At 42.7% G+C, this 20,237-nt stretch overlaps 2 protein-coding genes across 3 annotated transcripts; one reads left to right on the plus strand and one right to left on the minus strand.

Moving 5' to 3' along the window:
• The first annotated feature begins 1,317 nt into the window (after nucleotides 1-1,317).
• On the plus strand, nucleotides 1,318-9,981 carry LOC139649990 (probable histone deacetylase 1-B). 2 transcript variants are annotated; one of them, XM_071526513.1, is made up of 12 exons: nucleotides 1,318-1,414; nucleotides 2,515-2,627; nucleotides 3,689-3,806; nucleotides 3,902-3,976; nucleotides 5,392-5,530; nucleotides 6,252-6,393; nucleotides 6,509-6,601; nucleotides 6,693-6,801; nucleotides 6,900-7,280; nucleotides 8,485-8,649; nucleotides 8,725-8,773; nucleotides 8,876-9,981. In XM_071526513.1, the coding sequence occupies exons 1-12, from the start codon at nucleotides 1,366-1,368 to the stop codon at nucleotides 8,901-8,903; spliced, it is 1,461 nt and encodes a 486-aa protein (XP_071382614.1). In that variant the 5' UTR covers nucleotides 1,318-1,365; the 3' UTR covers nucleotides 8,904-9,981. The 2 variants fall into 2 exon arrangements, with proteins under 2 accessions (XP_071382614.1, XP_071382613.1); XM_071526512.1 differs by having other exon boundaries at nucleotides 8,485-8,640; nucleotides 8,728-8,773.
• Nucleotides 9,982-10,402: 421 nt separating this feature from the next.
• On the minus strand, nucleotides 10,403-15,773 carry eif3i (eukaryotic translation initiation factor 3, subunit I). The gene is made up of 11 exons (XM_071526514.1): nucleotides 15,645-15,773; nucleotides 14,574-14,666; nucleotides 14,311-14,398; nucleotides 14,093-14,158; nucleotides 13,583-13,732; nucleotides 12,782-12,909; nucleotides 12,430-12,540; nucleotides 12,193-12,282; nucleotides 11,589-11,662; nucleotides 11,121-11,213; nucleotides 10,403-10,998 (listed from the first exon to the last, which is right to left on the minus strand). The coding sequence occupies exons 1-11, from the start codon at nucleotides 15,645-15,647 to the stop codon at nucleotides 10,917-10,919; spliced, it is 978 nt and encodes a 325-aa protein (XP_071382615.1). The 5' UTR covers nucleotides 15,648-15,773; the 3' UTR covers nucleotides 10,403-10,916.
• Nucleotides 15,774-20,237: the final 4,464 nt, after the last annotated feature.

The following is a 20,237-nucleotide window of genomic DNA, read 5'->3' on the forward strand; positions in this document are numbered from 1 at the left end:
TGGCCATTACATGGAATGCCACAAAGCCGATCAGCATGCAGTTTAAAACCTTTTGCCTAATCCGTCCCAGTATGTTTTAAGGCCGGAATAATTACTAAGCCTGCATCAATATGCATAATCAGCCTCATTTGTGTAAGACAGGACAATAAGTCTGTTTGGAAAAACATGCATTTCACACACTTCAGAATATGTTTACAGGTGTATTTTAAAAGTGTACAAAAATTGGCCAAGAAAATGTATTTGTACATGTAGATGACATGTATTCTAAACATTTGAGTGGACAAAATATATTTCCTATTGGATATACTTGCAGATATATGTTGTCAACAGCACATAGAAAGAATATGTATGTGACCAAATTATATTTCAAATGAATGTCACCTACCCATACACATGTTTGTGTATTTTGTATGCACATATCTTGAAACATATTCTGAAGTACATGATAAATGTTTTTTCTGTTTTTGTTTTTTTTTGCAGTATGGGATCTACACCCAAAGTTCTTTATCAAGGCCTCTGGTAGGCTATCAAAGCACTAGAGATGCAATGATGGAGGCATATATACTGTTAGGCATGTTCAGGATTTCAGACGTTCTGATCCAGGGGCTGAATACATTTATATAAAGATGGATCAATGATCAAGATGGATCAATAAAACCATGGATGTAAAGGAGGGTAAATCCATCTAATCTCAATTTACCCACGTTTTTAGACTGACATAAATGTTTTTGGCCTAAGTTCATGATCTATATCATAGTAAGTGGTATCAAACTGATATACTACTAATTTTGAGATGAATAAAATAGTGGTTTTCATGGTGGCGTTGCAGGGTGGGGCAGCAGGGGGGCATAGTGCATAGGGAGACCACCACTCAACCACAGCGTCCGGGTTCAGGCTCCTGTGTCGGCAAGAATCCTCCCTGCTGAAGTGTCCTTGAACAAGACTCCCTACCAGCTGCAGGGCTGCTGTTCTGTGGCTGAACCTGACCTCTGACCTCCCTGTGGCAAGGTTCTAGAAAGAGAAGAGACAATTTCCCTATGGGGATCAATCAAGTATCTCATTAATTGATTTTTGTTTATACTGGTGATTGTCTGCCTTTTGGTGATCACAAGCTGGAGACCACGGGTTGCCCACCTTTTCATGTATCACTCCATCGCTGAATTAAACCCAACACATCGTCCACACTGGTCTACACACTGTCTGGCTCTCTGGCAGTAGCCTGTACGGTCATTGGTTTACAATCCAGGCGCCTCCCAGCCGGGCGGTGCGCAGCTTCTGTGATTGGTCGACAGAAGCTCAGCACAAGTTCCCCGGTGCGCGAGAGGAACCGGTGGGCACGGAACAGTGTGGGATAATTGGTGTAAAATGGCGCTGTCTCAAGGAACAAAGAAGAAAGTTTGCTATTATTATGACGGTAAATATACGAGCTGCGCGGTTCAGTTTCTCAAATGATTGTTGTGGCCTTAAAGACGAGGAGATGTTTATGGAAAATTACATTTATTCCTTTTACAAACCGGTGCCGAACGGCTAGCTATCTAGCAAGCGAGCTAACGTTAGCTTGCTCGTTTGGTAACTACCCTGTGCTACATGCTAATGTTAGCCGTTAGCTTGGTGTGCAGCTGCACGTACTATATTATCCGGTGTTCATCTCGGATACTGGTTAACCAATCATCAGATACACTCTTGCAATAAATTCAAATATTTGACCTGATTTTTGATTGTGCGTGTAGCTAATTTGCTCATTTTGGGATCATTAGCCAGCCATCTAGCCAAGCGAGCTGGAGCTAATATCGTTTCTGTTTCCCTTAACTTGCTAACAACTTCCTAGAAGTGGTGACTGATTCTGGGGTTGCACGATTTATTATTTGGCAAAAGGTGCAGTGCAAATGATAATTTTTTTTTAATATATTTTATTCTTCAATTATGCGTAAGCACCCTAGCTAAAATCTCACACGTGTATATACGTGTATTTACACATAACGTTAGTATGTAAAACCTACGATAACGTTGTGATATGTTAATGTCTTTTCCCAGCCATTCTCATGATTAATGCTGCCTTCTTTATTGGCAAAAGTATAGCCCAGGTGGAACATGACTTAGACCTTTTACGAATCATTGCCGTGTTGGTCAAATCGAGGATGCTCCGCCAAACTGCACTTTTAGAGTTGTTTCGCATTGATTGATTGCCCCCTCCCCTCCTCAGTGTATTTTGATAGTAGAGGATAGTGGGAAAAACAGGTGAACCATTTATAAAAGTTGAAATGTCACTGAATTATTCTGAACTGGATGTAATTGAAGAGCTGATAATGATGGCTCATAACTATTTGAAAATGGCCTTAAATCTTGCACTGTGCGGTGTGTAACTATTGCAGATAAACAAGATGACATGAAATCGCCAGAATTTTGAATAGATTTTAGCTTGAAGTTCTCTCCATACAAGAGATATTGGGGCTAGTTGTTTCCGTGTGTATTTGCTGCTGTGAAACTCAACCCTCATCACTTTTTCTGTCCAAGGTGATGTGGGGAACTACTACTATGGCCAGGGCCATCCCATGAAACCCCACAGGATCCGCATGACACACAACCTCCTCCTCAACTATGGACTGTACAGGAAAATGGAGATCTATGTGAGTTGTACCACCACATAAACTCAAGACCCTATTACAGTGCCAAATGCAAAAAAGCTGAATTCACATGTTATTTCTATGATTGTGAATGGCTAATCAACATATGTTGGCATGAACAACTCCTCAAACCTGAAACCAGTGAATCAAGAATAGTCAGAGACTTTTTGGAGAGAATGAATGCAAGGTTTAATTTTAATTTAAGTTTGAGGTTTTATACCTGAATAATCTTTATTAGTATAGGTGATGACAGCTCTGAACCAGGAAGTGTATCCATATCCCCAGAACACCCTTGGTTATCAGTGGAGCAACTCCAGCGCTGTCACATATTATCACAGATTAAAATCAAACACAGCTCTCTAACAATGCAGGAAAACTAAGACTTGAACTTGTGATGTGGTCAAGATGTAAAAGTCTGTTGATGCTTCATTTAAAATGAAATAGGAAAGATGCTAAAAGAGACTGAAAGCACCAGGATTTTAGGGAATTACGGTATATTCTCAGGACTGTTAATGCTGCACACGAAACCAATAAGAAACCAACTTTTCATGTAAGACTTTAGCATGGATGCTCAATCAAATTGAATGAACATTGAAAATGGTCATTGAACAACTGTTTCAAAGTTTGAAAGGCCTTGAATTTCATCTGGACATTTATTCATGGCGTGTTACTCATAAGTTTACTTGATTTTGGCATTTTAATGCCTTTATACATATTATTTCAGGTTTATACTGAACTGAAAGGCGAGAAGTTTGGTAAATCACAATAGATGGCAGGACAGAATCACAATGCTTAAGGTTTTGAACAACTTAAAGAGCGCAATATTTTTATATTGTGGTAATGTTGTGTTAGGAACGGTTCCCGGATTCCCACTGCTAGTGATGAGCTGTAGCTGGTTTCTCGCTGTGAGTTCATGTTCATAATTAATGAACTGGCTATCTTGCACTGAGAAATAACATGAAAGTTGTGTTTTAGGGTGAAGCTTTAAGATTGGCACAGTGCGGATTGACGTGCAAGTGGACGCCTTCTCTTACCTCCCCGTTACTTTTTCTGTCCGTTTCCAGAGACCACACAAGGCCAACGGCGAGGAGATGACCAAGTACCACAGTGACGACTACATAAAGTTCCTGCGGTCCATCCGACCAGACAACATGTCTGAGTACAGCAAACAGATGCAGAGATGTGAGCATCGGGTTTTCTCTGAATGGCCACTAGACTGAACTGTTGTCGCTGTCCGGTTATGTTTAACCTTTCCGTCATGTGCTTTTTCCTCACAGTCAACGTCGGAGAGGACTGTCCCGTGTTCGATGGCCTGTTTGAATTTTGCCAGCTCTCAACAGGTGGCTCTGTCGGTAAGTTATTCCACCCACACCTCCCATAATCCTTGATTATGGACTTTTCAAAGGCCTTGAAAGCCTTCTAAAAGTCCAAGTGAGTGTGGAACCTTGTAGAAATATTTGCTAATTAATGGCCTCATTAGGATCACCGGTTATGTTGAATATATTATTATTATGGTGGGACAGTAGGCAGCTCAAGTGCCTCTTGTTTACAACCAGATGAAGACAAATCAGAAATGCTACTCTTTGCCCCCCTTAATGCTATAAATTATAGTTGAAACAAACTCATCATCTAATATAAAGCCAGCTGCCAGGAATTTGGGAGTCGTTTTTTATGCTGACCTTACATTTAATGTTCAGGTAAAGAGAGTTGTGCAGTCCTGTCTTGTACAGTTAAGAACCATCTTCAAAATAAAGTTTTTATGATTCAGCAATCTGGAGAAAGGCACTCACGCTTTTATTTCCTCTTGCTTAGACAACTACAGCTCTCTTTATTCCTGTGTAAATCAAAGCCACCGCCTCCAGCTTGTACAGAATACAACAGCTTGGATTTTAGCTGGTGCTGACCGAGGAAACCACTTCATCCCAATTCTGGCACCGCTTGACTACCTGTTGGTTTCAGAATAGATTTGAAGATTTTTGCAGATTACTTTTAAAGCAGGGATTTCTGTTGTGTGTGTGTGTGTGTGTGTCGCTGTCACAGTTTGCCTCTATTCCATCGCTGTATTAACCATTTAACCGTAAAAAAATGTATGTTGACTGTAGTAATCTTAGAGGCCAGTGGCAGGTAACATCCTGGTGTGCCTGTCACCGCAGGATGTTAATTTTGCATCAGCTGGCATTAGTTTACCAACAGACACACACAGACAGACCTTTCACATTAATATAACATTTGCATGTAATGCACCTAGTACCTCTGTGCTTCAGTGTATTGAGCCAGAGAGCCATGTACTGTTAGAGTATGGATCGTAGTATTGATCGCTGAGGCAAAATTAATTGAATTACAAGGGCAACTGAACTAACGCTGCTGTAGACAGGGGAGGTGTTATGCAAATACTGTGCAAATCCCATCTAATGTAGACCATGTGATGGTGCAAGTTAACATACAGCAGCAGGCCCACCAAGACATCACCCACTGGTCAGCGTTAAGTTTACAACAGTCTGCGTTACTTTTGCACCTACCAGCAGGTGATGTCAGTGTTTTTACTGGTTCATACAGCGAAGGAAGAGGCTCATCGTGACCCTTTTGGCTTTCCGTACCTTGTGTCTTTTTTCTCTCGATAAAGTTAGTCTAAAGTCTACACCCATTTGGTTCTGTCTGCATGCCATAATGCTCACAATTGTGGAACCAATGACCTCATTTGGATCAACAAACAAAAGCCTGTCAAGCCATCGGTGCATCTGTTGACTCTGTTGATCCTGTCCCGCAGCCGGGGCCGTGAAGCTGAACAAGCAGCAGACAGACATCGCCATCAACTGGGCCGGCGGACTCCACCACGCCAAGAAGTCCGAGGCCTCCGGCTTCTGCTACGTCAACGACATCGTCCTGGCCATCCTCGAGCTGCTCAAGTAAGAGCTCAGGCTGACTGCTGTCTTCTCTCTGTGTTTAGCCACGTCTCCTTCTTCTCCACCATGCCGTTAGGTTTTTAGTTCAGGTTCCTTTGGCCCCTTTCCACCTGGTGTTAGCGTAAGTCTTGTATCTGGATTGTGTCTAGATGTTATTTAGCTGGATTACATTTACACCCAATTAGTGAAATAAATGGTCTACACATCGAAATCAGATTACTCCATGCCAAAGTGCAGATTGCTGTGTACGTGATTCAATCAATGAAAGATACTCATGGATGGGGAATTTACAAACTTGACAAAAACAAGTTTGTTTCTGAGCTGCCTGCAACCTGTTTGACTTGCATGTGTGTCCTGGTTTATTTTGGTTGAGAAACTGTGTTTGTGGTTCGGAGATGCATCCCATTTACACTTTGTTGTTAATGTGGCCAACTGTACCTCTGACCACTTGGAGGTGGTTTGGATGTTCCAATGCATTTATGTCTGGATTTTCTGCGTTTTTGCTCTCTGATTACAATAAAATCGCCAGGATGCATGTTGTTGCAGGTATAAAAGTTTCCAAAGTTTTCAGCCACTTTGACTGTTTTACCAGATAAATGTTGTTTTGTTTTTTCCCATCCTGGTTGTCTGCCACAATTTATTTTGTGCTGATCTTGTTATTGGTCTGTTACAGAACTTGGCTCTTTCTTAAGATGTCATTAACTGACTTCTGTCTTCTTTCTAGGTACCACCAGAGGGTGTTGTACATCGATATCGACATCCACCACGGTGATGGAGTGGAGGAGGCCTTCTACACCACAGACAGGGTCATGACTGTCTCTTTCCACAAGTATGGAGAGTACTTCCCCGGGACCGGAGACCTGAGGGTTAGTTGTTTGTGTGTGTGTGTGTGTGTGTGTATCCCCATGTTCCTGCTAAAGACTGTTGCTGTATATTGTGTGTATGTGGGTGTGACTTAAAGGACATCTCCAATGTGTGCAGGACATCGGAGCAGGAAAGGGCAAGTACTATGCAGTGAACTACCCTCTGAGGGACGGCATCGACGATGAGTCCTATGAAGCCATCTTCAAACCTGTAAGTCTGCTTTTATCACCAAGCACCATGTAATTAACATAAGTCCCGTCCTCTGAATAAGGGTCTTAACGCGTGTGTTTGTGTCTGTTAGATCATGGCTAAAGTGATGGAGATGTACCAGCCGAGCGCTGTGGTGCTTCAGTGCGGCGCTGACTCTCTTTCTGGAGACCGACTGGGCTGCTTCAACCTCACCATCAAGGGTATAGACGCAACTCGCATTCTTCCAACAATACCCAAAGCCTTTCTGTAGTACCAGGGATTATACAGGGGTAATTAATGTGTGCGGTGTGTGTTTTAGGCCACGCCAAGTGTGTGGAGTACATGAAAAGCTTCAACCTTCCCCTGCTGATGCTGGGCGGCGGAGGCTACACCATCCGCAACGTGGCCCGCTGCTGGACCTACGAGACGGCCGTCGCCCTGGACTGCTCCATCCCCAACGAGCTGCCCTACAACGACTACTTCGAGTACTTCGGGCCCGACTTCAAGCTGCACATCAGCCCGTCCAACATGACCAACCAGAACACCAACGAGTACCTGGAGAAGATCAAGCAGCGCCTGTTCGAAAACCTGCGCATGCTGCCCCACGCCCCCGGTGTCCAGATGCAGGCGATTCCCGAGGACGCCCCCCACCCGGACAGCGGGGACGAGGATGAAGAGGACCCTGACAAACGCGTCTCTAGTAAGAGACATTCATGGGTGTAGGGATAATCTATTTAGGCAGGTTCATAAGAAATGGTGATTCGCATTCTGAATTTCTTTTATCCCTTTCAGACAAGTGTTGAGAGCTGGGGGCAAACTCTGCTCTGGTTGATGTGAAAATTCAGTGTGTCTTTTTTTTTTTTTTTTAGAAAATGCTGTGTTCTCAGTCTGGAATGTCATGCCATACATGCTGTTGAACACCACATGTAAACACGTCTGCTTTCGATAACAAAGTGATGGCACATAGGATATCCCCGTGTAGAAGGCTTGGAGTGTATTTCCTCCTACACAGGATAGACTCGTATAGCCATCAGCTTGTGTGTGTGAAAAAGGGTTTGACAGATATTTTTTAAGCTGCCAATAGCCGATATGTTTTGCCCTTATTCAGTATCTTTCAATTTGACCGTCTTCACGCCAAAATTTCAAAAAAAAAATGTCAAGTATTCAGTGATTTCCCCAGAATTATTCTTGTCAGGGTGGAAGCCTCTGAAACAGTATTTAGTCCATGTAACACTATGGGCCTGAAGCATTGTCTGAAGAGATTCTGATCTATTAACCTGTCTCACAAGCATTTTGCACGTGGAAATGGGGTAGACGCTTGGCAGGAGACTTAAAGTGTGTCTAACCCAACTGATATGCATTTTGAGGAGTGGCAATGGTAGGGTGCAAATTCGAGGCGATTATTGAATTGGAATGCTCCTATCAATTTACTCAACCAAACCATGTGAGTTTCACCTGTAATTACACATGGTGTTTAATGCCAATAACTTCTCACTCTGAAAAGCCACAGCTGCTGTTATTTGTTAGAAGGCACAACAGGGACAACAACTGAAAGGGTTATCCATTTGAGAATTAGTCTCTGTCAGAGGATGAGATTAAAATATATAATAGGATCTATGCTCACTTAACAGTGGGGAATCACAGTCTGTGACCAGTGTAATTTTGATCAGTTCTACAATAAATATGTATTCAAATAAATGGCATCATATCTGTTGGAAGACACTGACTTCCAGCAGATATGATGGAAGACACTGACTAGCTAATACCAGCTCAGTATAATGGTGAACATTATCGGCCTATCCCTACTGTGCAAGGGATATTATGGAACCATGTTCTTGTCTCCAGTTTGTACACCACACTCTTGTGAAGACAGTCGGGGTGATGACGTGCGTTTTGTGTTTCAGTCCGGGCCCACGACAAGAGGATAGCCTGCGACGAGGAGTTCTCCGACTCCGAGGACGAGGCGGAGGGCCAGGGAGGAGGCCGCAGGAACGCAGCCAACCACAAGAAGGCCAAACGGGTGAAAAAGGAGGAAGAGAAGGAAGGCGAGGAAAAGAAAGGTGAGGCCTCCAAAGTTACACTGGCGTTCACGCACTCTCAAACAACACACACAGTCAAATACTCATTCCTGTTTCTTTGCTTCCCAGAAGTGAAAGAGGAGGAGAAAGAGGAAGAGAAGATGGACACATCAGGGTAAGAGAAACAACTGCTCATGTAGTTTCAGAATATCAAAACATAATAAATGGCGTTATGGAAACTGTGTACTGTATTATAACTGATTTTTTTGTGTTTCAGACCAAAAGAAGAGGTGAAAACAACTTGAAGTCTCCCATGGGGAAAAGTGAATGGTTCCACCGTTGTCCAGAAGCCCCACTGATTCCTATATTCTCGTACTGCAATGATAAAAGGACCGACTTATTTTCTACTCCAGTTTTAGTATATGTTCTTACTGACAAACCTGGTTTACATAGTATTTTGCATTTGTTTTTAACCTCCTTGGAGTTCCAGATGGGTGGGCCTTGCCAAACTGGACAGTGCAGTAAGTGCCAGAAAGTTTGGACAATCACAGTAAAGTATTTGAACATCAATTTAACGCAGCCCTCTGATTGGAAACTCACCTGACACTTTCTCTATTGTGCCAACGAGGTAAACCCCACCCACCCGAAGCTCCGGCAGTGTAAAACAAACGCTATGAATCCTTTTCAGTTGCTGTGTGAGCCAGGTCTGCTCGGTGAGAAGAAAAGCACCCAGAGTGTTACTGTTCCTATCATGGCATTTCCGATAACAAAAAGGCAAAACGTGTTTGTTGGACTCGAGCTACGGGGCTCACTAAAATACCTGCAGAGATGTAGTTGATTTACAAGTCTAGCGCTCACATGCAAAAAGGCTGTTCTTAGTTTTTAAACATCTATTTATGATACTGTTAGAATAACCAGCATCTGACAAACTGTTAGGCTTGTTGTGTTAATTTATCAGTAACTGCATGTTTAGAATGTCCTTGCCTTTCGCATGTACATATTAAACTTTCCTTTTGCCCACACAGTCCGCCATTTTGCAGACAGTCCCTTGATCTCTGTTCAGTAAGTTATTTTAAATCATGAATACACATACAGTTCCTTTAGCCTGTCTTCCTATGAATATCTGGTCAGTGTTTCCCCCCCTCCCCTTTATTTTTCTTCTTGCATTGTTTGTATGTGTAGGTATGAATGGGTTTGTACCTCCTCAGAGGCTGATGTGGGGACGCGAGTGACTTGTTTTAGATATTTTGTACCATTATACATAAAGGTGGAATGAGCTGGTAAATAGCCCTCCACATGTGGTTGTTTGGAGTTCTATCCTTGTGAAATGTGCATTATCATAACTGACTTTGTTATAAAAAAAATAAAGAAAACTGCTCCAAATGTGTTTTTTCCTGCCTGTTCCCTCACCCTATTCAATTAACATTGATCCGAGGTTGCATAGATCAGTGCTTTTCAACCTTTTTCATATCAAGGACCCTAATTTAGTCCATATTAGAGCCACAGACCCTCATTTGATGAGATTGTGTCTCTTGTACCCAAATCTTGGAATATTTTTTATTGTTAAATATGAATTCCATAACTATTGTAGGTAGACAGATAACAGCGAAATTATGATCAAAATAGTCGTCGTTCTACATCCTCTGCGTTAACTTCTTGTAAATGAAATGACCCTCTGGAACCCCCTCAAGGACCCCTGGTGGTCCCCGGACCCCACGTTGAGAACCACTGGCATAGATCACACCAGAAACAGCTTGTGTATTTGTTATGGCAACTGATGGTAAAATAACAGAAAACACCTCAATACTTCAAATTCCATTTATTTCAGATTAAATACACTCAGGAATCAGGAAGTGTGGGTTTGAGTCCAGTCACATCGCCACTGTAAATCCAAGGGTACAAAAATGGAAATCTATGCTTCTGAGCCCACCGAGACAAAATTTCCAAAGGAATATTTTTTTAGTGATGTTACAATAATTACTTATTACAACAACATGAACCATCTTGTCACTGGGGTGCACCTTCAGAATCACAAATGGCCTCCTCTTCTTACCTCTTTTCCTCCATTTGCACTGATCTATGACAGTTATACAGGTCAAATCGAGCCCCTGGCAGCCATCCGCCATAACTTTCACCTGTACCCTGACTTCAGATCAGTTCAGATGAAGGGAAGGAGGTGAGGAGAGGTCACAGTCCGCTGTAAATGCACCCTAGTGTCTTTCTCCTTCCCCGCCTACGTCTTCCTGAGTGTGGACTGAGCCGCCGGGTCCGATAGCAGATGTGTAGATGAAGCTGTGGGGGTTGAAGAGGCTGGCTGTTTACGCCTCCAGCTCAAAGTCAAAGTAGTGTGGGTCAAAGTAGTGAATCCTTACGTATCCGTCCTCTCCTCCACTGCTGTAACTGTAGAGCATAACCGCGGGAGAAAAACCTCAGTACAGTGGCACGCACCAAAGACTACATCACTATAAATAAGACTTCTTTTTTTTTAAAGCAGGGTTGTGAGGAGCGTGTTCATGTCTTACCTCTTGCCGTCAGGGTGGAATGCCACGCAGTTGATGGGACCGAAATGACCTTTGACCCTGCCGAACTCCTCTTCGTAGGCAGCGTGGAAGAACCTGGGCGGAGGACAGGAGATGAGGAGTTAACACTTGAAACCATATAGTGGATATTGACAGTCAAGTGACACGGCCCAGTAGGTGTTTCGGATGAATCATGCACACATGTTTTAGATCTATCAAATAACTACCATTCTTACTTTATATGATGTGTGAGTACAAGGGCTTAAAGGTTGAGCCCTGGCTAATAAGAGGAGCTTACGAATAGAGATTGGGTTCCTGAGTAGTGTATGCCCCATTTTGACCTTGCCAAGCATAGTGGAAAAAGGGCCAAGCACCCTGAAATGAAGGTCAAGCTTCAGGTTCAGCCAGGTGTGGAAAGGGGGTGATCTCTCTTGACCTCAGAAATCAACCCCAGCCACGTTTTTTCCTTACCTGGCCTCAAACTTGCCGATCCTGGTAGAAGTAGTGGTGACCTCCATGGCCTCCTGTCCGCCTCCCATCACCACCTGAATCACACACACCGTGCGCAAGTGTCAAAGGTCAGTGATGAGATGCTGAATGCTATGGCAAGTAGGGTTGGTCCGATGGACTGAGCCCTCTACATCGCAACATGGTGATTTTTTTTTTTTAAATTCACTCACTGGTATGTTCTGCAGTTATATCACTATGACTAGTATTTAAAATATTTTTTTATACTCAGATGATCTGCTTAATGTGGTTGCTTAAGCATAGGCTATAGGGAGGAAAAGTAAGGAAAGACCGGGTGAGTAGGTGAAGATGGGCTGTGGGCTCAAATGTGCAAAAAATAGAAATAGTAATTAATATCAAACATAGGCTACATACATGTAAAAAGTATAAAAGAAAGTATATATAAAAAATGTAATACCAGAGCAGCTCACATGACAGCCTTGCCCAACCCTAATGGCAAGTGCCAAATCAAAGTGTAAATGGTCTCAGTACACACATTGTGCGCTCCTGTGGGAGTTTGTATACACTTGTGAATGCGTTTGGTTGTGTTTTGCGAGTCTTCTCTTACGTGATCCATGATGGGGGAGATGGCAGCAGAGTTGACGGGTCGCTCTGTCTTGAAGGTCTTGATGTGGTCCAGAGAAGAAGAGTCAAACAGCTGGGAGGAAACAAACAGAGGAGACTCTTACCGCTCAATAACCAAGCACATACCCCAATACCTTAAACCTAATCCTGCGGCATCCCCTAATACTCCCAGGTCGTGTGTTTGTGTGAAAGGGGTACGCTGGCTAGACAGGGGTCCTACCTTGGCGGTGTTGTCTTTGGAGGCACTGATCACCATGGTGAGATCCACTGATGATTGCATGTCGTTGATCTGCTTGGTGTGCTCCTTGACCTTCTTCAGGATCTCTCCGGACTGTCGGCAAATAACAGTCAGTCACTGTGGCATTCGACTTTATATCAAGCTACACTCAAACCGAAGGCTGTTCAGTTCTGCCAAGCTGTTCAGCATCTTATTCTGAAAAATGCACTTCTACAGACTTTTGTTTTCTTATGTTATGTCTATGTTTTGTGGATTTGCCATACCTGCTTCTGTGCCACATAAATTCAGTTTATCATTATGCGTTTGCCTAAAGCCAGATAAAACGTGCGCTCACCTTGGCGCTGAACTGGTTGATCTCTCCGTTCTCGTGGCCGGCGATGACAAACTCTCCCAGAGGTCCCCACACGGCACTGGTGATCTTTGACTCGCTGCAAGGTATCGACAGGTAGGGCTGGTTGTCCTCTACAGAGACAGAGGGAGAGACGCATACTTAAGTCACGCCACTGAAAGGAGCCATACTCCCGCTAATCAATATATTCTCTGCAACAAGGCAATTGTCAAAAGGCAAACAGATTAGATGCCATCTAATTTTTCAACATCTAAGAATGTTATGAATAATATTTAGTTATTTATTATTGATAAAAAAAAAGATGTATTAAACATTTGCATTCTTCTTTTTTAATTCACAGCTTTATAAGAGCAATAAGCCACAAGAGGCTGTGCTATACAATGATTGTAAAACATCTATGTATTCGCATTAGTACCTAATATCTCTTAGCTGTTCTAAATCACTGTAAAGCCTCTTGTGGGTTACTGATTAGTGATAGATGTACCTAAAAACAAGGGAAAGAACCACCTTTAGGGAAGTATATGGAATATCAGCTTAAGTATGTGATTTGACCAATTCGACAAGGGGGATGTCACATTCTCCTAAAATACATATTTAACAAAAGACGATGCACTAGGTCTATCAAGCGGACTTTCATCCACCAACAGGCCAGGAAATGAACCCCAGCCACCATGTTGGTAAACTCTGGTTATGGCTGGCAAGTTTCTCTGGTCTAGCAGCCACTTTGGAAGGTAGGCAACCTCCTGGTAAATTAAAACCTCAGGTGTGTGGTTTGTGGTGCGTTACCGATCTGCTGCGGGTCCCTCAGGTCAAAGAAGTTGAGGAAGCACTGGTAGCCCATCTGCTTGTCTGTGGAGAACATGATGATGTTGCCGCTGAAGTCGAAACCGCACGTCCTGACAGCCGAGTTGGTCTGGAGCAGGGCCAGCTGTTTGCCTGCGCAGCACAGAAGGGGCACAGAGGTTAGTGCTGCGGATACAAGCGGCCACAAAGACTCAGGTGAAATAAGTGGAGACTGTGTTAAGGTCTCATGGTGCATTTGAGTGTCTTGTGCTACTGCTTCCTACTGGGAATGCACACACACGTGGGACGAATAGATTTGGGATCGACAATGTATGTGATAATTATTTGATAGGATGATGTTCACTTTCACCCAACCATAGTCCCAGTATAGAGGAGTGTCATCCCCGACTGGCCCGACTTTGCCCGTGCCAATAGCTCCATGGGGGAAAGTGTGCACTGCAAGCAAACACACACACACTCTTCTCTCATGCACAGTAGCTCCTTTTTACCTACCAGTCTCACAGTCCCACAGCCGACAGCTGTTGTCTGCTGACCCCGTCAACACGTTCTTGGTGTCCCCTGAGAGAGGACGTTAAGGACCCAAAATCCTTCTCAAGTATGGCATCAACTAGTAAAACACACAATCACTATAATATGCAACATTATGATCAAGCAGTGTATTTATGTTTGTGAGGAAAAAAATGTGCAAATGAGTTTCTTGAATAGGATACAGTCACAGTCGACACACCACACAGCTCCAGTGTGTCCATTGTAGGTGCCAAGCCTCTCGCCATTGACAGAGTACCACGCGTTGGTTACCTGCAGTCAAAACATCATAACAGATATACCTGTCAATGCCAAATACTATCAATCATGGACTTAAATCACAGCTTCAACCTTGCACTATGACGTGGACAAGCCTCTGGCTCCACAAATGGTAAAAATGTGCCTAAGTGGGCAGAGTAAGTACACAACTTTATTACTACTGACTCACCGTGTCTTTGGCTACAGAGAAGAGCAAGTCTCCTTCCCTGTTGTATTTGATTTGAGTGATGGACCTCTCATGGCCCTGGAGCAGGATGGGTTTCTGTGAAGAACAGTGAATGTTAGCGATCTGAGCTGACTGGCTGCCTCAGCAGTTACCTTCGGACACTTGTCTCAGCAGTCTGAGCAGCAGACTGTCTCAGCAGACATCAGGCAGGAGATGGGAGGCACTTAGCATCCTCTCCATATAGTTTATTTTATTTAACAGGGACGCTGTGCAACACAGTATTTGAGTCAGAGTTAGTTAGATAGCTAATTTACATCTGTGGTTGTTAAAACAATACAAACATATGAACAATACATCACGTAGACTTCATACATCTCTGGTATTGAGAGAGTGTCACGCCAAACCTTGTTCCAAAATCTGGCCAATAAATGTTTTCTTACTTATCACCAAAGGTACACACCTTGTAGAATATGAGTTTAGACATTTTGCTAATTGTTAGGAGACACTCTTCAATTCGGCATACATCCAATCCACCAAGCAGCACTTATTTCACTTAATAAAATTTAAAATCAGTTACTTTGACTGTTATTCCACAATCTTCTTCCACCAAAACGCACCGCGGAGGACGGTGGCGAACAGTGTGAACAATCAAATTGGCAGTATGGCGGCGTACAACGTTACATTTGGTGAAGTTAACAGAAAACCGTTACGATTTAGGAAAGACCTTAGTGTCCAGTCGTGTTTTCTCTTTGCCGATAAGGAAGGCAATTCTAACAACTGCCTTCTTTCATGTGATCCGGGTTGATAAACCAGCTCTCCAAGTAGCTAGTTAACGTTATCTGAAGGCAACAACTCCGTCCATCTGGCAGGGGGGATGCACTTTACATCATATCTCCATCATGCTAAGGAAGCTACCACCAGCTAACATTAGGCTATCTAGTTACAGTTAGCTTGCAAGCTATGCTAACGTTAGCCAGGGTGGATAAACTGGAGCTGTCAATCCCTGCAGGTCAATGAACACGATCCTGGCGAACGTAAAACTTTTAACCAACTTTTACAACGACGTATACTCACCATTTTGTCACCTAGGTGTTGCCACTAAGTACTATATAGTCACTATTTCTCCTGTAAAGAGAGAAAAGATGAACACTCGTGTTTCAGGCGCCGGAGCCGCGGCGGAAGAGGAATGTGACGTACTTCCTGTGTCAAGCAGTGACGTCGCGTTTAGTGCGCCCTCTGCTGTCTGGGATAATATTAGCTCACCATCACATACTAGTCCAAGTTATGGATGTATTAAACTATAAGAATTACCTTATTCTAACAGGACTGAACAATGCTATTTTTGAGGGTTACCATTTTCATCCGGCTCGATCGCTTATTTGGATATTTAATTTAAATTTTATTTGAATTAACTGGAAAAGTAATTTATTCCAACAACTACATTTCATTGTATCTGCCAGAAATCGAATGTTTTACCCATTTAAATGCCATCTACCTGGTTTGGACAAAATATCAGAAAATGGACATTACTTTTGATCAGAGGTCTGAGTCATAGTGGCTTCCTGAATTCCTGGTGCATCGGTCGCAAACACTGAAAATTAGGTAATGTGGCAAGAGAAGAAGTCTATGGAGCCCCTAAAGTCCCGAAAGGTGATTTTTTTTTTTATCTTGTGCGCACAAGTTAATAACTTGTTCCCACAAGATAATTAACTTGTGCGCACAAGATAAAAAAATATCACTTTTCGGCTTTAGTTGCTCCGTAGCAGTCTCAAAAATCAAAGCTGGTATTTATTGCAGGGCTATTGTATTCTATTGTATTATAGTATAGTGTTTCTATTATTTTATATATATATAAATAGTAGAGTATGTTATTGTAGTCAATCAATATATAGTCAGTGTATTCATCATTATATATATTATATTATAAAGGTGATCAGAGCCATTTTCACTGGAACTACTTAGGTATCCCAACATATTCACCCAGGCCAGAATTAATAAAATCCCACTACTACTCCACTTTCTCAATTTACTTACAGTTAGCGCACATTCCAGAAGTTTACTTGATTGATTGTTTATTTAGCGTTGGTGTTGAAGTCCTCTGGTTTTAGATGGACTTTCAGTCTTCAGCACGGCCACAGCAGCAAGAAAAGGCCCTCGCAACCCTGGAGAAAAGTCTGCGGATTTTCTTCATAGGCCTGAACCTTTTCTTCTTCTTGGAGACGGATGAAGCTCCTTCACCAGGAACGATGATGATTTCGTCTCCTTCAGCAGGACCTGTGGTGGCTGAAGCTGCTGCAGCGGGTGCAGCGGCGGCTGAGGCTGCTGCGGCGGGGGCTGAAGAGCTGGCATCAGAGACGTTGTTCCCGTCGCTGGACTCTTCGTCAGCCTGGCTCTGGATGTCACTGGGTTCTTCCATCCGTGAGTCCTCCCGCATGCAGATGCACATAGCCTGGAGTGCGGCCTGAACACTATATGAAACATGACAATCAGTCAATCAATCAGTCAGTCAATCAATCCATCCACCTATCAATTAATCATTCAGTCAATCATTCAATCAGTCAATCAATCCATCCATCTTTCCATTTGTCCATGCAAACAAGCATCTATCCAAACTCATGTGTGATCTACTAACTGCATTAACACACACACACACACACACTAAAATGCACAGATACTTACTGAGCGCTGTCGTCCATGCTGTCTGCCAGGTGGCTCATTGTAATGAACGGGTGGTTCAGAGCTTCACTGGGAGTGATCCTGCCCTCAGAGAAGTCTTCAGACTGAATATCTTCTTCTGCGTCCTTGTAGCGCTGTATTTGGAAACAAAGTCAATGACAGTTCAGTTAAATCTGCTTCCTCACTCACAGAAACAGAGCAAATGAATGCTTACAGTTTTTCATAATTGTTTACAGACTAAAACTGCAGTGAGAAATATCCTTGTACCCTAACCAATCACATCATGTTTTTAGATCTTTTTTTTTTTTTTACAGAAATCTTGTTTTTTCTGTTCTCTCCTACTGCATTGTGTTTTGTGTGTAGGACATTTCACAACACATATCCAAGTGTTGATTGAAATAAAGTATTTGTGTGTTACTATATTTGCATAGATATACATTACTGTAACAGTCTTTTACTACAGGCTGCTGTGCATAAGTGTAACTCTGAAAATGCAAAAGGAATAAACCTACTGATAAGATATTCATAGTGATAGATGAAGTGAAGATATTCCATTGAGCACATCAGTGTGTAGTTTTAGAAAGATGTATTCATATGATGGTGTGTGTCATGTTGATGCAAAACTCAGTTTTGAGAGAAGAGCGTACAGTTTTGTATACAGTGTTTCATTTTGCAAGAGAAAGCGGGCCTTAGTTTCAGATGTGTGTAAGCAATTGCGAAAAACTGTAATTCAGTAAAAGAAGGACTACTTACAGTCATCATACCCTCCAGGCGATCCACGACCTTCTCACAACCACCTTTTGGCTGGATGCCGGTTTCCATGTGGTATTCCTCTGGCGTCTGAAACAACATAATATATATATATATGAGTTACTTATTCATTTCAGGTTTTGAAAGAGTTGTTAGATAATTAGGAAAAAAATCAGGATGGTGCTACAATACCTTAAGCCTCCATTCGGAATACTTGGGTGGGTCCCTGGTGAAAAAACGGCTGGTTTTTGTTCCAGCGTTCAGCAGCTCCTCCTCTGGCTGGCGCAGAGTCACAGTGATGAACCTCACGATGTCATACTCGCACGACCCAGGGTAGAGGTGGTAGCCGATGCTCAAGGCTGCCATGACGCAGCCCAGGGCCCACATATCGATGGCCTCCGTTATTGGGAGGCCCAGGAGGATTTCCGGACACCTGTAAGCAAGAGCCTGGAACTTGCTCCCCGGCGTCACGTCAGAGGCAGGAATAGCCAAGCCAAAGTCAATCAGCTTGACTCTGAATGGCTCTTTGGCCTGGTTAACCAGCATTACGTTATCCAGTTTCAGGTCAGTATGGATGATACCGATGCTTTTAAGAGCCTTGAATGCCGTGGCCAGCTGCTGAATAATTGGCCGAATTTCATTTAGAGAGAGCAGCTCTAAATTTCTCTCAATCACGTAGTCTTGAAGACTCTTGTCGAGCATCTCGAATGCCAGACAGGTGTGTCCTTTGTACATGAAGCATTCATGCCAGCGCACCAAGTTACACCTGTCTGGATCCAGAACGCTGACCGTGTCCAGCATGGACCAGGGCCTGGTATTGTGCATGCTGGCTCACTGTAATGGCACTGGAACACCTAAATGGAATGGAACCATCATTATTGTTATTAGTTAAACCTGTATTTACCTGCTATGACACATCAACATGGCTGCTGTGAAAAGGGTCCATTCGTGTCACGGGGGGGGGGGGGGCTGGAACCTATCCCAGCATGCATTGGGGTGGAAGGCAGGGAAACACCCTGGACAGATCGCCAGTCCATCACATGGCTAACACAGACTGGCAGACAATCACTCACATGCATACCTATGGGCAGTTTAGAGTCTCCAATCCACCTGAATTTCAATCAGACATTAATTAAAATGTAACTTTATTAACAACGCAATTGTACAATGTGTATAATATGATACATAAGAAATAAAAAATTGGAAAATGTTAGAGAGGAATAATCACAGTATGCCTTAGTAATCCACCAGGATGACTATATATTTCAGTTCCCAGCTGAGAAGACATTGTATTGTATTGGCAAGTCACCACTGAGTCTTGCTCTACATAAAACACGGTTCATTTTCATTTTGTTTCAATGTTAATTGAAACAAAAATTGAATAACATTGGTTGAAATAACATTGAACTTGATTAAATGATAGTTTGCTATATGGGATGATGTTTATGATTCAGTTATCAAATACAAAGATCCACATGGTCTGGATACAATGTATTTCTGTTTACATGTTACTTCATCTCTGGGGCTGTCAGCGTCCACAACATACAGTCAGATGATGCACTGCTATTAGAACAAGACTGTGTTGGGCAGACAGACATGTACACCCTGATGTGCACTTTGAAAAATTAAGTTTGTCCTGAATAGAGATATACTGTATGTCCAGACAGGGATATATTCACATAAATGTTACTGTTATTTAATTCACTAGAAGTTAGCACAATGACAAAATGTCTAAAGATGGCTGTTTTTATTCTAGATTTATGTTATTAGCCTACTATACTATAGACAGCTATCTAATTCCGTCTTGTCTAGCAACAAAAATCTTCTCAGATTGGGCTCCTTGGGACAGTCTCATCAAATGTGGATCCCTGGCAAAGATGAGCTGGATTTAAATCAGTAATACTGCAGGTTCTTGGAGCTCTGTACACCTTTCTCCTTTGAGACATGGAGCCCTGTACAAGGCAATCCGAAATGAACATCTACTCAACAGGCTTTTAGAGCAGTGATTCTCAACCTTTTTCATATCAAGGACCCCGTAATTTAGTCCACATCTGTGAATATTTTTAATGTTAGATATGATTTTGTCCAGAATCCTATGACTATCTGTATTGTAGGTAGAGAAATAACAGTGAAACTATGATCAAAATAGTAATTCTTGTACATTCTCCAATTGTGTTAACTTCTTGTAAATGAAATAATGCTGAAGTTTAACCATTCATCAATTTGACTGGGGACCCCCTG

Source organism: Centroberyx affinis, unplaced genomic scaffold, assembly GCF_046629955.1.
Source record: "Centroberyx affinis isolate AG114_WGS23_722 - 3 ecotype Tasmania unplaced genomic scaffold, CSIRO-AGI_Caff_v1 ptg001421l_1, whole genome shotgun sequence".
In the NCBI taxonomy this organism is placed as follows: domain Eukaryota; kingdom Metazoa; phylum Chordata; class Actinopteri; order Beryciformes; family Berycidae; genus Centroberyx; species Centroberyx affinis.

Coding starts and splice junctions, on each gene's coding strand:
- LOC139649990 (XM_071526513.1), top strand. CDS start 1,366: ATGGCGCTGTCTCAAGGAACAAAGAAGAAAGTTTGCTATTATTATGAC. Junction 3,807..3,901: donor CAGCAAACAGATGCAGAGAT/GTGAGCATCGGG, acceptor TTTTCCTCACAG/TCAACGTCGGAGAGGACTGT. Junction 6,602..6,692: donor ATGAAGCCATCTTCAAACCT/GTAAGTCTGCTT, acceptor TGTGTCTGTTAG/ATCATGGCTAAAGTGATGGA.
- eif3i (XM_071526514.1), bottom strand. Junction 12,541..12,781: donor TCAACCAGTTCAGCGCCAAG/GTGAGCGCACGT, acceptor ATTTGCCGACAG/TCCGGAGAGATCCTGAAGAA. Junction 10,999..11,120: donor TTCCACCCTGACGGCAAGAG/GTAAGACATGAA, acceptor TATGCTCTACAG/TTACAGCAGTGGAGGAGAGG.